This window comes from Monomorium pharaonis, chromosome 8, assembly GCF_013373865.1.
Source record: "Monomorium pharaonis isolate MP-MQ-018 chromosome 8, ASM1337386v2, whole genome shotgun sequence".
Taxonomy (NCBI): domain Eukaryota; kingdom Metazoa; phylum Arthropoda; class Insecta; order Hymenoptera; family Formicidae; genus Monomorium; species Monomorium pharaonis.
This window is the reverse complement of record NC_050474.1, coordinates 3,726,554-3,743,034: the sequence shown is the minus strand read 5'-3', so window position 1 is coordinate 3,743,034 and position 16,481 is coordinate 3,726,554. Positions and strand designations below refer to the sequence as shown.

Here is a 16,481-nt window from a genome sequence, read left to right as displayed (position 1 = left end):
ACCAATTTCCGTGCGAACGGCATAGCTTCGAGTCGGGCGTCTCCGTCTCGCGGTGACCATCTCTCGTCGAGAGGACCGCGCGAGGTCCGGTCCTCATCGTCGCCGCAGATCGTTACTTGGTTCCGAGGTCCCCTGCCTCAAACGACCAACGCCGGAATATATTTAAGAGGAACATTCGTTACTCCGCTCGCGCGGTCGATCGAAGATCCGCACTGGAGGCTAAATCAATTAATTTCATTTGCCTCGACGCGAGCCACGATGTAACTCGAGGTTCCATTCGCGTGACGCGTTATAAATTGCGCGGCGCGGCCGCGTTCGCTCTCGAAAGGTTGACCCGACGATTAGGGGCACTAAACCGTGGCTTTGCTGTACAATCAACAGCTATTTGTTACTACGATAATTGCGGACTGTCGGGACGCGGTTCGCTCTGTCTACAAACGGACCGCTGAAAATCGAGTTCTCGTGCCTGACACGTACACCAAGTATCATCGCGACCGATCGAGAAGCGTGCGGTTCCTCTTCTTGGAAAAATTATGGTATTCTATTGCCGTAGGAATATGCACCGCGCCTGCTGTCACAATCATCTTCAAACATCTTTTAATCATCGATCAATCCAATTCCAATAATTATTTAAACTATTCAAATATGTATTTCTTTCCGAGGGGACTCTTTTTATAAAACTGATTTTTATTTTCAAAACTAAGGAAAGATAATCAAATCCCTTAAACACAAATCAATCAAACTGCTTAAGTACCGATTGTTACGGAAATATTGCATTATTATATGTGAGCTTGACTTTTTTGCGAATAGCGTGTAGAGAGTGTCGGTGGAGTCCTTAACGAGTTAACAAGTCTGTTTTGCTGGATGACCATAAGCGCGACGTGCCACGCACCTTTTTTTTTCTTCCTCTTCTTCTCTCCCCCGTTCGTCCCCTCGCGGGATCATCGTCGAGGGTTCAAACCGGATCGATGAACGAGCTCATTGTTGCCGAGGCTCGAAAACGTGAGACGCCACGCCGGAACGTCACGGGTGTAAAGACGAACGCCTCGAGTACCCCGAGTCGATGGCACGCGTGGCACGTGTGACACGAACGGACGAACGAACGAACGAGTGATGGTCGCGTCCCGAGGTGAGTTCAGGGTGACGACGAGAACGCGCGATGATGTAAGTGCAGAAAATGTGGAGCTATGCGCTCAGTCATCGTCGCGCGTTCGCTCGCTCGACTTGACGGCGCGACGACCGCGAACGACGTCCGTACAGACGGCTTACTGTCCCACGTGAGTCCCTTGCGCGTCTCTCGATTCAGCGAGACGACTGGCACACCGCGGCCATTCGTCCTGCTACAGTCGTTAAGGCCGTTGCACCCTGCGGTAGACGTAAAATCGTTGTCGTCGGCGGAGGGAACGCGGAATGCGGCCTCTCTCTACCACCGCGTTCGCTCTGCCGTCTGCCGACCGAACACTCTTCTGTAACACTTTGATTGAAACCGTCACCCTCGACGTCACACGTTATTTACTGTATGCACGAATTTAATTTAATAACCCGCGAGCGCAGTTGTGATTTTACGTTTGCGCGTTTTCGAAGGCGCTTCCCTTTTTCTTCTTCTTAATCTTAAACAGCACACGACGTTTAATTTCCCTCGATCGATTATCGCGGCCGACGTCGTAGAGGAAATTGGTTGGGGCCGAAGCGATTTCTATCTCCGCGCGGAACGTACTTGAAATCGTCTTGGCCGGAGCACCCTCTCCGGCTGGCTCAACAGCGAAACATTCCATTCTAAAGTAACTATACGCGTTGGAGGTGCACGAACGGGTCTGTGCGTTCGAAGGGAGAAACCCGACAGCTCGTTTCGCGATGCATGAAATGACTCGCCGCGCCGATATTCGTTCGCCGCAACGCTCGGCATATATACGCCTCGCTATTACGGTATGCGCGTACGTACACGCGTACCGGGACGCCGCTGGCTGGTACCCTGTTAGGTAACCTCGACGGGTGGTTCGCAGCTCGCGTTTAAGCCGCGGCAAACAGGTAATCCCGTGTACGGCACGGACACTAAGTAGATACGCGCTCTCTTATCCAATAGCCGTAATACCCGGAGTGACTCGCCGGCGATCACGCGCTCGTAACGCTCGAGCGAGCGCGGAGGCTGCGGCCTCTTGGCGCGACGGGGATGCACGCGCGTGCTGCTATCATTGACGGATGAATCGCGAGACGGATTTTGCACGGATCACTTTCTTCGACGCTTTCGTTGCTGCGGACGATACTTTGGCGAAATTAAAGACCCTCTCGTCTCGGAGCGAATCGCGCATGTAATTGGGTTTTTTTTCTTTTTTCAGAAAGTAGATTTTATTATACCAATGCGATCGGGCTTCACGCTGCTCACGCGACAGATTGACGTAGCTCGTATTAATAATCCCCGGCAACCGAACGCGGAAGATTTGATACGTGTGCAAAATTGATACAAGTATCTGACACCTCGCGCGAGCGATATCAGTGCCATCGCTATTTCTACTTACTACTACTACGAGATTTACGAGCGCGCAAGAGGAGGAAGACGAGTTTCACAGAGTTGCGCTCCATAAGCGACTCTGACACCGTCAGCGTTGGATAGAGGGCCAGGGGAGGCGGGGGACCCCCCCCGGTAGCGCGTGAGACGGCATGAGTTAATCGCGTGCGTGCCGGCGCATGCACCGCGAAAACCCGAGCGGCGATTTATACCTTCCGATCGGCGTGGCGCGTCTAGGGAATAATTAAAGCGAACGACCGCGCCGATCGTTTGAATCGTTACTCATAGCGGCGATTCGTAAAAACCGCTGGTACCTTAATTGCGCGCGATTAGATAAAATCTCGCGCTTCGCGCGCGGTTTCCGCGGGGACGACGGAGGCTCGTCTTCGACCGTCTTGAGTTTCTTCCGCGTTCTGACCGGAGCGTACAGGACAAACGAGTTACGTGTGTTTTCGCTTTACGCGCTATATGTATGAATGTAAATGACTCGATGAAATAAGAGTGAAAAATGATAATTAGCACACAGGTGAGCGTATACCCTTTGCTTGGTTGCCTCGCAGCCACGCGATTGCATTCTGTAACCGCGGTTACACGGTCGTGTAATAACTCTAAATCCGCGGCACGTCGTCCCGGCGACGATAAACAAGGCGTTTATGTCGCTCGAACCGCGAACTGCTTCGCGAATCGTAACTCCACGCGCTTGTGGGATTTCACATCTGCTCGCGTTGCGTAAGCGACTCTCGCGCGCGATAAAAATAATTCGCGGTTTCGCCCTCATGCCCCGATCGTAAAACCGCGTCTATCCGTTCGTCCGTTATTAACTTTGCCCTACCTCGGACGAGCGTCTTTACGCCGCTGGACCGCGAGCTGTGACGTATTCACCGCGCCGAACTTTCTCAGAGGCATTTTACGTGTGTTGCCAATGCACCCTCTCGCACGTTGCAACGTCAAACTCCGCTCGCCCGTCCCAGCCCAGCCCAGCCCGGCTCAGCCAACAGGCTCGTCATCTGCGTCTTCCCCTCGAAAATTGCCCGCCATATTTTCACCATATTACTTCATTTTTAAACCACCTCCCACTTTCGGGACTGCCGTTTACCACCACCAGCTTCTTGTCTCTCGTCCGCCTTTCCCGCCTTTCGACGCGATTTTCGCAGCGATGCCTTCCCCCTTTTCTGTCCTTCTCTCCTTCTTGTCCTTGCTCTTCGTACTCTGCCTTCGTTTCCCCTTCGTTTCATCGTCACCCTCTCTCCTCATCCCTCCTTCCTCGTCGTCGTCGTCGTCGTCGTTCGTTTCGTGGTGCGGCCTCACCGCAGAGACGCGATCTTGCGCACCGCCATTTTACCTGCGTATCGTTTGCAAGGCGATCCCGTACTCCTCCTTTGTTGCTTCCTTTTTTCCTTTCCCACACTGCCCTCTCATTCCCCTTCTCTCCCGACGTGCTCTCACACCTCCCGATTCTCTTCTGCCCTGCTGTCATTCTCTCTTTCTCTCTCCTTTCCACGAAAATTGCTCACCTCCATCCCTACCCCCGTCTCATGCTGGCAATGCCGTACCCGCTATCGCTCGATAATGACTGTTACCGGTTGATGCGTGTATGTATACCCGCGCGAATACACGTGCGTACTCGCGACGGTCTCTCTCGAGGCGAATACAATCGGCGACGCGATCAGCTTGAACCCGTGGCGAGGAGGGATGCGCTCGCTCGCAGACGAGCCACCGCAAGATGATGCGAGATGCACTTTTTGCGTCAATATTTGGAACAATTTTGAAATAATGATCACCATCTCTTCGGTGCGGGAGATGCGCGCGGGATATCGAAGGTGTTGGGCGGCCACCGTGCGGAGAGAAAGAGCAACTAAGAGAGAAAGAAGAGACGTAAGAGCAGGAGAAGGAGGAGAAGATAGAAGTGAAGAAGAGGAGAGAAAGTAGAAGAGGGAGGAGGAATCAACTGCCTCTCTACGGGCAACTTAATGAGATCACGCGTAACCGAAAATTGTCTGACGTACCGATTTTATTGGAACGTCCGTCGGCCACGCAAAAATGGTGCCCGTGGGCCGAACTGGTAGCGCACAATGTAGACGTCCATGATGATGTCCAGGATGATATCCTTCCCCGGCGTGAAGGGGGATCTGCCGCATGGTACCGGGCCCGGTGCGCGTTAATAATACACATTCGCGTACGTACGCTCCTCGTGATCGCCGTTGTCATGACGTAGTCCCGATGAGTCCAGCTCGACCTGATGAGATGGCCGCTAACCGAAAATCAGTGTACGACGGCACTGTTGATGGTAGTCGAGGGGAATACATTGTACGAGCGAGAATGGTCCCGCGCCGAGTTAATTGGAAGTTCACGGACGTTTCAACGTGGTAATGATAGCGTTTGTACCGATCCCTCATTCACGTCCGTCCAAGTCGAATATCCCGGTTGTACAATCGAAAGTCGTTTCGGCCGTTACTCGCGGCTTTCTTTTTCCCACTTTGTTGCAATCTTTTCGCAAGAATGGGTAATCCCGCTTACGTTCGCCTCGTGACGCGCGTCTTACGATCGAGGAGATTGGATCCCACACTGCACTGCACATATCGCGATAATAACATTCCCACGTTGCTTCTTTTTCGCGCGTCGCCGCGCGAAGAATTATGCCCTCCCGCGTCCCTTTTCTTAACTCTTCGATTACAAATTACCTCACAGATACGGTAATATGTGTCAATGTCCTTTCGCTAATTTCCGTCTGAATTCCGTCGTATTTCCTCAGCTCGTGTAAACTTTGACTTTTTCCTTTCATCACACGATTCTTAATTCGCCACGCTGACATTGCAACGCGCAATAAGCGGTCATTATTTACACATTGCGTACTTTTAAGAAATCAAGCATTAAGATCCCTTCCACATTTCCTTCTTTGTACTTTGCCGTTGTTGAAAAGTATCGGTAACATATTGATACATCGCGATAATAATGAGTATTCGCTCAGGAGTCCATTCTTCACGATCGTCCTTGTCTCACGGGGTCCCGCGGTAACCAGTGGTTCCGTCTCGGCAAGCACTCGGCTTGATACGATCGGAAGAGCGCGACAATGTTGTATTTACAGGCAGACGATTGATCCCCATCCTCTCAATGGTCACTATCGGCGACAGCGAGCGCAGGCAGACCCCTGCAAAGTCGAGCGGGGCCGTGACAACGTTCGTTATGTAAAGACTTGCTTGCGGACTTGTTGATAACTTGTCCCACTATTAACGGCTGTTACAATAGCGAGCAGGTTACGTGTGTATCGCGCCGACGGATTTGTCAGCGCGCATCCAAGCGAGATGGCAAGAGATGGCGGTTTCCTCGTCTTCGCGCATCAGGTCTGTCTCCTCGCGTCTCTCGCAAGGATCGCGATCCTGTTAGACGACGGCTGACAAGGAAGTCGCGGCTGACTGTTGTCGCGTCCCATTGTCCTCCCCCGTCGGGGAAGGACAGCTGTCGGATATCCCGCGACGGCGCCCGCTGATTCACGTAACGATCGCGCTCGATCGCCCGAACGCGACGCGAGATGAAATCGCGTAAGGTCAACGCAATGCGCGATTGATAGTCCCGCAACGTCGGCGTGCGTATTCGTCGCGCATGATTGCGGTGAAAGCCGCAGAAACGTCGCCGGACGGCGAGATACCTGCCGTTCGCAATTATCAGCCGGAAAAATGCTCGTGACGTTTACGACCGCTTTATTATGTCTTTTCGTAAATGCTACGAGCGCGAGTCGTCCTCGATCCACTTATATTTATTTGGATTCCTTTATGCGCGTTAAGTCAAAGCTGTCATTGACGATTAATTGTTCAATCTTGGTTTCTCTCTCTCTCTCTGTCTCTATAGCGCGCGCGCGATTGTGCAATCCGCGAGAGCAATCGCAGTGAACACGCGACGTGAATATACAACTGGTAGGTAAACGTACGCGCCAACGGGATCGTCTTTCCGCAATGTCCGGAGCCGCTGTAATCGTTCGCTATCCGCGCTCACTTTCGCGCGCAGCAATTTTTCTGTAATTTTGCGTCTATGACTCTCCGCGCTACGCTCGGCTTCATCGGCGCGAAGAGGCGCCCGGAGCGAAGTCCGAAGATCGCGGTGATCTTCGTCAGAAATCAAGTGGAAAGAATGATATTCTTCCGACAATGGAATCGAACCACAAGCACCGCGATGGCGACGGTAAGAGATACACTGCGTGGAAAAAAGGGGGACACCGGTTAGCCGGAGGTGAACGAGGACCTTTGTCGCGTTGTCTTTTTGCGATCCGGTCTTTTTTCACAGTCACACGGCGGCCGTTGGGCAAAGGACGTATATGCGAAGCGATCGTCGTAGCCATCGGGCGCGTTCGAGCATAGCGTAATTGTTTCGAAACGTATTACCGAGGTTCGGCGAATTTTATTTTCTCTCTACCTCCCGACCAGGCCGGCCAGTCCTGCCTTTCCGGTCGGCTTGCCGCTATGCGATCGGGTTCAACGAAATCGACAGACACACATTCAAGATAGATAGCAGAATAGAAGGAAGGGCTCGCGTCGAGCTATTGCCCTCGTTGTATAATAACAGATTTAATAATAACGATTTTGCGAGTGAAGACTTGAGGAACGGAGCAAAACCGGAGATGAACCGGTGGAAGGAGATTTTTTTCGTAGGCGCTCTTATAATTATAGAAGCGAGAGAAAAAGAGAGAGAGAGAAAAAAAGATTTATTGCGTGCCATTTCAGCCTCAACGAGATGATATTTCGACAGCTCGCGAGAAATGCGTAGAGAACACCCGCGGCAGAATAATGACACGTATACGCGCGACGACGTAACGCGGGGATCGATCATAACTATGAACAAGTTTTAATCATCGTACCGCGGCCGCCTCGGCGTGTCTACTACCGTAAGATTGGCCCCCGGCGAGATCGTATTATTTATGCCTCCGTCCAGCCAAATGTATACTCAGCGCTTGAATATGCTCTCGCGCGTATGCTCACCTCCCCCCCCTCTCTCACTCTCTCTCTTTCTATCTCTCCCTGCGCGAGCAGCATCGGAAGCCCACGGACGAAATGCGCGAGAGACGGTAATATACATAATGGCAGGTTATACGCGAAGTAATCATAAGCCCGACTACGAAATTTGCGCGAATGCGTCCTTCGGCACTCCGAGAGCTCTCGAGAGGCGAGAGAGCTACCTAAAAACGCGCTAGCGTTTCCTTTGCCGTCGCATCGCGTTGACGCGATCGCGTCGAGATCGAAGACACATTTCGAGATGAGAGGTGAAACGTGCGGTTTCTTCCCCGCATTTAATTGTCCCGCGTTGAAAAAACCCGACATTTCACCGGCTATTAACGGCAGTATCCTTGGAATGAAGAATCGACGCCAGGCAAAACGCCGCTTGCGTCGACTATGATTTATACCGCGTTTTCCCCGAGTGTTAACATCGTTGCTAGATACGTACGCCAAATGAATTTTGTCTCGCGCATAAGCTGCAGCAGCGAGCAGGAGTATCTGAATCATTCGAGCAGCCACGCGGATTGCGTCAAACGCCGTATACTGTGCGGCGTATCTCATAAGAATAAATGCATTTGATGCTCTTAATGCATTTATTCTACGCGCGTGGTGGACCAATGTGATTTTAGCAGGCGAGCATATGTCGTAAAAATAATCGCAGATAAATGAACACATTGTTCTTGGACGTTCACTTTAGAATCCATCCTAAAATTCGTATCAAAAATTCATATTCGAAGCTCTCGAACTTCCTCAATCGCGTTGATGGGGGAATTTCGGTTATCCGGTATCGCGTAATGTAAGCGTAATGCTATGTGGGGGTAACATAACGATCGAACGGTTACTGGATGTCAGGTAAAACCGTACGGCAGCAACGTCCCGTGGGTAAAACGTGAAACGCCGAAGGAGGCAGAGGTAGGCAGGCAGGCAGGCAGTCCTCGGTGCTGCCTGGACTGCCGTACCATATTATTAAGGCGGCCAACCGGTGTGACGCTCCGCCATCTCGGGAGCCAATGGGACCGCGTCTCATCGCGGCAGGAATGCGTCCACTCCTTTCCGTCCCGCAGCTCTTTCTTCGCGCCCTCCACGAAACGCAAAGTCCCCGTCGTTTCCGGCACGCTCGGCGAATTCGCCGTCTCGCGGCGAAATCGATCGCCGATTACCTTATCTCCAACCCATCCGCCCCTCCCTCGCGTGATTATCGAACCTTATTAACTCCCAAATCGCACGACTTCCGCTCCCTTGATCGCCCCGACCGACAAGCCACCAGGAATTCGCCAACACCTTCATTCACGTAAGCTTTTCCCTATCAATGTGCTTGTCAATCATTATAAAGGCATTCTCATTTTTTATTACGTCCTCCTCCGAATGAGTTTGGATATGCGTACGAAATAAATGGGCTGTAGCTCATGCGGTTAATTTTTATTTAATTCCATTTTATGAAAGAAACGTTCATTATAACAATTTTTTTTTTATGATACATCGAATTAAAATGTACAAATAAAGCGAACGTTGAACGACGGAAGGGAGAGGATGTAAACGTGTATTGTTTGAAATAACATTGAGATGAAAGTACGTGATAATTATAAGAAGTATTACTTACTCTGGTATTACGATATAAGTCTTTATAAGATAAGAGACAGGTAATTATCCCGGGCATACATGTCGCGTCAATGTATCGGATTTGATACGCGCCTTCATCCCATTGCCTGAGAGAACCGATCCGTCGAGCTGTTTTTTTTTTGTGCTCTTCCGTGTACTTCGCGTTGAGAAAAAATCGCGGAGTCTCTCAATTAACCGACGAAATGTTCTAAGATTAAAGCGCCCGGAGGTTAATGCGATACCTCCGCAAATAAGTTCCGAGGACTAATTTTCGGGAGAATATTGGTCTTGCTCGGAAAGAGACGGATACCTGGAATCCATCGTTTCCTTCGAACCTGGATTATCACTACTCTCGATTAGTCAGGGTGGCTGAACTTGCTTCACGAACCAGCCCGTTCGCCTCTTCCAATCACGATCTTAATAACCACGCACGGCCGAAAAGAGGACGATGACGACGACGACGATAACGACGATGACGACGACGACGACGACGACGACGACGACGACGACGACAACGACGACGACGACGACGACGACGACGACGACGACGATGAGGATGAGAGGCTGGCGAAGTTGACGGAGAAGAAGAAGAGGAGACGAATAAAAAAAGAGAGGGACGCCGAACCGTCCGTGGCATTCGAGGCGCGTAATAACAACGACCAGAGCCCTCCTTCTCCCGATTTCCGTAGACAATTTACGAGGGCAAAGTGGGTCATAAATGTAATTACGGCTAAATTATGATTATAGAGCTACCCCTTTGAGGACTGGCTTGTGTCTGCCTGCGTACCGCGGAGAGAAGGGCGGCCAGTGGCAGGCACGATACTTCCGACAGGAGTCCCCTTTCTTCGAATGTCGTACGAATCGCGTGTTCGATTGTTCTTTATTACGGGAGAAGAATAATCTCTCGATAACCGTCGATGATGACTTGCAATTGCACGCGGCTTCTTTTCTCGTCAGTGTCGCGCCGGTGTAAATGTGCGTTAGTTGCCCCGCGCAGAAACTGTCGGGTTATACTTGTAAGTGGACTCAACTTCGAGATTCGCCCTTTGTACTCGAGTCTTGTTAATCGATATATACACGTCACGTACGTGAAGCCCCGGTGAAGATTGAAAGGCGAGGAAGGAGGAGGAGAAGGAGGAGGCGCCGTATGCGCCGCGGACCACAAGGATCCTTATTAAAAATAATTCCCATGCGAGCGCGGGACCCTCCCAAAACCCACCCACCTCTTCCCCGTTCGATTCTCCGTCAATTAAGAGGGGCCCCCACGATCCGTCGTGGATCCAATTGGAAATAAAGATCATCTCGGCGCGCCCGGCGCTTTCCGACGCTTTCACGAGCTTTCGTAATCACAGAGTTTCGCGATAATTATTAAGTCGGTCCGATCATCGGGAGCAGTTGCGCCGAGGTATAACCTCGGGGGGGGATTTTTCTCTTTCTCGGCTTCTCTCTATCACGTCGCTTTTCGCCGTCTCTCTTCCGCCACAGAATCGTTTCGTGTTTGTTCATTACGCATCGCGTTCACGAACGCATACGGGACATCGATTACGAACCATCGTTCTCTAACTCCGTCCGTCTTTCCTCCGTGTTAAACGAGATGCGTAATAAGTTCCAATAAGAAATCGAAGCCGTGGGTGCCCGACGAATTCGCGCCTTCCACTAATTCCGAGTGACATCGTTATTTACATCCCTCGGACAGAAAGATAAATTAAATATTCGTTTAATAATTTGCGCGTCATTATTTTTTATTGTAATTCTTTGTGAAGAACTTTTATTATTTTTAAATATCTTTTTGATACGAAATTAACTACGTTCAGATAAACGGTCGACGGTTTTATCAGGAATATTTAAAGATTGGCTATCAAGCAATTTTGTCATTTCATCTTGTACTGCGTATCGTGCGATCGTTTAAACAACGTTTAAAAAGAGTCAATTCGCGTGAAGTTATCTTGCATGCTTCTCGCCTGGCTTTCTCAGTTAATGTTCGATGCACGTTCGTCGTGCCGCCACCGAGAGATACACAGTTAGTGAGTATCTCGTCTTCAGTCTAGCGTAGTTCAGTCTTCGCTACTGCAGGGCTCCGTGGGTCAGGGCCGGGGGTCGAGCGTGATTTTCCTGGCCCACCGTGTGCTACATCCGCGGCCACGCTTCGTTTCCTCTCCCGGTGAATCGCTCGCCTCTCTTCGCTGCGTTGTTCGTTGGCGATAGATACAGCGGTGACGTAAGAAATCTTAGCTAAAGACACATATATTATCCCTGAACTTTTGATAAATTTGTCTTTTATCTTAATTTTAAATACTAACTAAGTTATATACAATTTTATCTTTTTTATAATTAATTTGTATTCCACTTCGCCGGAATATCTTTTATTGAAATTGTAGTGCAATTCGTCGGAATATCTTTTACTGGTAAGAGATACAAATCCAGGCAATTAAAAAAAAACAAATATATTTTGCACGTCAGGAAATAATTTTGGAGATACTTTGAAAAAAACAACCATGCACGCACCACGAAGATTCGACATAAGATACGTCGTCGCCACCGAAAATGTTAACGCGACGCTGTAGCTGCGCTACGAACGCAACAGGGGGTTCCGCGTTTGCTACCAGCCGCCTTTTTATGATTATTTGGCGGCGTTATTACCGCTTGACCCGCCATTAAACGGTTAAACGGGCCGAGGTGAGAGAGCTCCGGCCGCGCTCTTTACGACAGTCAGAGACACTCGCTTCCGAGGGAGACGAGATCGGCTCGGGTGGGCCCTATCGGTCCTTATGCCTAATTCCTGTCTCTCCATCCTGCATCTTTGTTACCGCGTGAATCAATTCACTAGAGGACATTGTAAGGTCTTGGTAAGGTGTCGAAAAATTACTTTGTTATAGTCATTTTAATCCGCAACTTTGCCCTTTTGAATTCGTCCATATGTACACATTTTTATTATTATTACATTAATGTTAATATAAATATTACACTTTCTTAGACGCTGTTCTTGAATTATGTTGCAAAAATTATTACTGAACTATATTGCAAAAACTACTATACTATTTGGTAGAAGATACTTTGGTTTGTATTTGTTTTTAAACTTTTATATTCGGTTTTTGTTTAAGAAATATTATCCAAGAACAAAATAGTATGCCAATATTGATATATTTTTTCTATACAAACAACACTCTTTGAATGGTGCTCGATTTTCAAAACAGCGTAATTCAATAGAAAATCGATGTAATGGTACATGTAAAAAAAGTCTTCTCCATTTCGTAAATATTGATTTTACTTTATATGATGTTTATATTCATTGATATCTCCGCTTCGAAGAACACGTTTCTTTATTACATCATCAGATGTAGTTTTTAAATCGTAAGCTAAACCTAAGGAAGCGAAAAAGTCGATAAAAGCTGTTGTCAAATTGAGTCCATAACTTCCAAGTTCCTCCGCTTTATAATCCCAAGGAAAGGCGTGATGATAGTTATGCCAGCCTTCGCCTAACGTGAACAAAGAAACACTGGCATTTTGGGCTGAACTGAGCGACCTGCATAATAAAATTAATGGTTTTAAGAAATAACATGATTTTTATATTATGCTTCTATTTTCTGATGTGTACAATATATCGTTTGCTCTTACTTCGAGAAATGTTAAAATAAATAATAACTTTGAAGTTGATGTTAATGCCAATACTTTATTCTTGTTATTGTTCACATTAACTTAGATAATTTAAAAAGGCTAACACTTTCTTTATCTAAGAGTTTTGATTTTGTAAATTTGTTACGAGTGCTAGAAATATATTCCGAATATAACGCTGTATAAAAACGAAATGTCAAATGGGCTATAGTTAATGTTATATTGGAAATAGCATAAGAATACGTACTTGTCATACGGTTTCATACCCCACATATGAGCTATAGAATTTATTGTCCAAGTCGAATTTAGGCTCATGCAATATCTGTAGACTGCGAGATGCCACGAATACCACAAACTTTCATCCCATGCCAACCAAGGTACTAATGTTGGTATGACAAAACAGCACAGCGGCATTAAATACATGTACCACCTAAAGATAAAGTGCAAAATTAATAGGCTCAGCTAATAATGAATAGTCATGACTAATCATCTTGTTGTAGAAAAAAACTATACTTTTCATACTTTTTTTGAAATGCCACGATTGGATCTCGATCGAGATCGCTGCAATCAATCGTAGCACCTTTGATCATAACATCAGGATGCTTACGAATTAGAAGCCAACCGATATGCGAGAAGAAAAATCCTCTTTTTACGTTATACGGATCCGCATTGGTATCGGTGAATTTGTGGTGCACTCGATGATCTCTGGCCCATTGGTAAATGTCATCCTGAAAAACGTAATGTACTGAAGACGGCGATGATAACATTTAAAAAATTAAAATATAAAACATTGATTTCTAGTCCATTCAGATATGTCGCTCTACGTGATACTTTAATAAAATAAAAAAGAAGAGAGGAGTTAATAGCGTTAGAGTTACTTGAAAAGCTATGGTTTGGAAGATCATGAGAATAAATTTCATGGGCCATTTTGCTTTAAAAGACCGATGGGACCATAATCTATGAGCGCCAGCCGTCATGCCTATTATCGCAGCAGCAAAGAAAATGAGAGCTGTAAATTATAAATAATTACTTGATAAAGCTTATGAAAAAAAGGATAATTTAACATTACGGAATTAAATATGATATACATACTCCAAATAATTGACCAAAATTTAACTCGGAAACATAACACATAAAATCCATAAATGGCAGCAAGATGAATATAGAGAAAAATAATGACATTCTTCCAAACGATTTTCCATTCGTAATTATCCTTGACCAATTCCGCTAATTCTTTATCGTTTACAGATTTTTCAGATTTCATTGTAATACTATCTGAGTTTGATGTTATGTCGTATAAAATAAATGTGTAGCTTCTCTATTGTAAATTTTGAATGGACTGTAATAAAATGGGACATACAATAATTTAAAGAGGTAAATAATTATTATTTGTGTGATTTACGTAAAGATGCTTTACGCAATATCATCAATTTACAATTGATTAAAATATAAAAGAAGTATACGTTTGGTTGAGAGACTAAGTTAAAACTTTTTCTAAAATAAACTTGTGACATGCTGATGGTTCAAGTCGAAAAGCAGATTATGTAAAAAAATAAATGATACAAATTCTAAAACAGCATCATATTTATATGCATATATATTTGTATATATTTTAAATAAAAGTGGTCTCTTACTGTTTTTATTGAAATATGTACGTTTATAATAGTGTACGTGAAGCATAAGAGCTATAATCAGTAATGGAAAGAATCAGTTATCTGTTAATAATTGACAGTAAGAATTTAACGTAATAAAACTGAAACTTTAATTGTGTTGTTTTAACATTGGACCGTGCAAATACATTGTGCAAGTATGACGTTTCTCTTAAAACACAAAATATAAAATAAATAGTGTTGCGGATGAAACAATTTGTATACTTCTCAATTTTTGTTCGAAGAAAGCAAAGTCCGTTCTTACACTAATTAAATACTAATATAATACAACAAATTTATTAAAAAATTTCCAAAAAGCATAACAGTATTCACATTTCTTAACCGCAATACTAGATCCGACTGAAATGTTTGACATTGCTACTCACAAATATATATTCGCTTTGTGAACCGTAACAACATTATTTTTAATAAAAATAGCTAAAATTAGAAACTATTAGAATGTCAAACATAAAGATAAATATGAAATTGCTTATATCAGTTTACAGCGGATCTTGGTATCGAAATATAATTTTTATCTTCAGTTCTTATGAACTGCCATAATTTTGTCGGTCTTGAAATATAGTTTATCAGCGCACAAAGCAAGAGTTAAAATTTTTATTTTATCTACTTATTTCTCATTTTTCATGTTTTGTCATTACTTTTTGTTACTAAATGTTACTTGTTAAGTAAGAATGTAAAATATTAATAAGATACGACTTTTAAGCAACTGCATTTACAGTCTTTCCTACTAAAGCAATTGTATTACTTTTTGATTTTTATTAATTAAATATAATATATTACTAATTTATTAATTAAGCATAATATAATACTAAACGAGTGAAATACTGATCTGATCTAATCTAATACAGAAATTGATTATTTTGTCATTCTATCTTATTTTAAGCAATATGACTTATCGCGAGTCATTCGTGACTCGCTCGGCAACAACTGCGAAATATCGGCGCGCGAGATTACAAAAACAATTCGTATCGCGACCGCTCCCGGTTGTCGTCATCCACTCCGTATCGCGACTGAAACAACGATGCTAAGCTTCCCACCTTAATTCCTTTTATCGGTATGCCATTTTTCGCGATTGCGGCATATATTAGGCCACTATTGCAACACGTAAGCCTCGCGGATGTACGGTTAGGGCCATGTTTCATTCATGAGCCATAAAGTTCCCGAGGACGGTGGCGTGGACGCAAGGCTATGCGCGAGAGTCGCTTCGATCGCTACTTCCTCGATCTCTCGCGAACGCGCGAGCGGATTCTACGTATGTATGTACGGGGCGCGCGTAAACGAGCGCACAAGGTAGGCGATGTTGCACCGTTTTCCAATTATTTCCAGAATTATCGACCGCGTGTCACGCGATGCGAGATAATGAGACCGGCGTGGGTGCGCCAAGAAATACTCCGCGCACTTGCGAAGGGTGATACCGTAATCATAAGTTATCGACAATAAATGGCCATTGAATTGGAATTAAACTGGGAAAGTTACGATCGTTTTAGTTGGGCGATGTGTAAGGATTGTATAGCCGCGCTCTTCTCGCGCCACCGTAAAATTCTACATTTTCCGTGAGATTATTAGACGGAGGCAGAGCTAGCCTTTGCATTAAGTACTTGCATAGATTCTGTTATTACACGGCTATTACGCAAAACACGACTTGGACCGTCGTTCCGGCCAACGGCTCAATTACCATCTCGCGCCAGATGTGTAATCGAGAAACCACGGAAATAACTGCGCTGACTGCTTTTCTTTCACGGTGATGCGGCGATTTTCGCATAAAAAGTCGCGCAACGCAACGGCGAACGCGGCCAGCCGGCCGGACGAGATTAGATGACGAGATGCCCGACAGTGGCATCGCCCTCGCGAAAAAGGGCCGAGTAATGCCCGGCGATGCCGTCGCTCATTGTGGAAAGCTACGGGTATCCGGATACGGAGGATGGATTCGCCGGAGTTCTCTTCCCCGGTGGCTAGCCGATGCGCGGCTTGTCTCATTTGCATTCACCCGGGAACTCGAGCGCGGCAGAGGTTGCCGAGGAACACACTAGAAGAAAGGGAGAAACGGGAGAGAGAGAAAGGAACCCTTGGGTATCCTTGGCTCGTCGTGTGTAAGATCGACGCTTCGCC

At 46.3% G+C, this 16,481-nt stretch overlaps 2 protein-coding genes across 5 annotated transcripts in view; one reads left to right on the top strand and one right to left on the bottom strand.

Moving 5' to 3' along the window:
• The window catches only part of LOC105836051 (protein dachsous), a 315,828-nt gene that overhangs the window by 190,368 nt on the left and 108,979 nt on the right, over positions 1–16,481 (top strand). The gene's annotated exons all lie outside the window — the stretch shown is intronic.
• LOC105829724 ((11Z)-hexadec-11-enoyl-CoA conjugase) lies at positions 11,974–14,719 on the bottom strand. 4 transcript variants are annotated; one of them, XM_012668773.3, is made up of 6 exons: positions 14,617–14,719; positions 13,795–14,041; positions 13,581–13,711; positions 13,225–13,430; positions 12,950–13,132; positions 11,974–12,613 (listed from the first exon to the last, which is right to left on the bottom strand). In XM_012668773.3, the coding sequence occupies exons 2-6, from the start codon at positions 13,964–13,966 to the stop codon at positions 12,355–12,357; spliced, it is 951 nt and encodes a 316-aa protein (XP_012524227.1). In that variant the 5' UTR covers positions 13,967–14,041; positions 14,617–14,719; the 3' UTR covers positions 11,974–12,354. The 4 variants fall into 4 exon arrangements, with proteins under 4 accessions (XP_012524227.1, XP_012524226.1, XP_012524228.1 ...); XM_012668772.3 differs by having other exon boundaries at positions 14,577–14,712; XM_012668774.3 differs by having other exon boundaries at positions 14,685–14,703.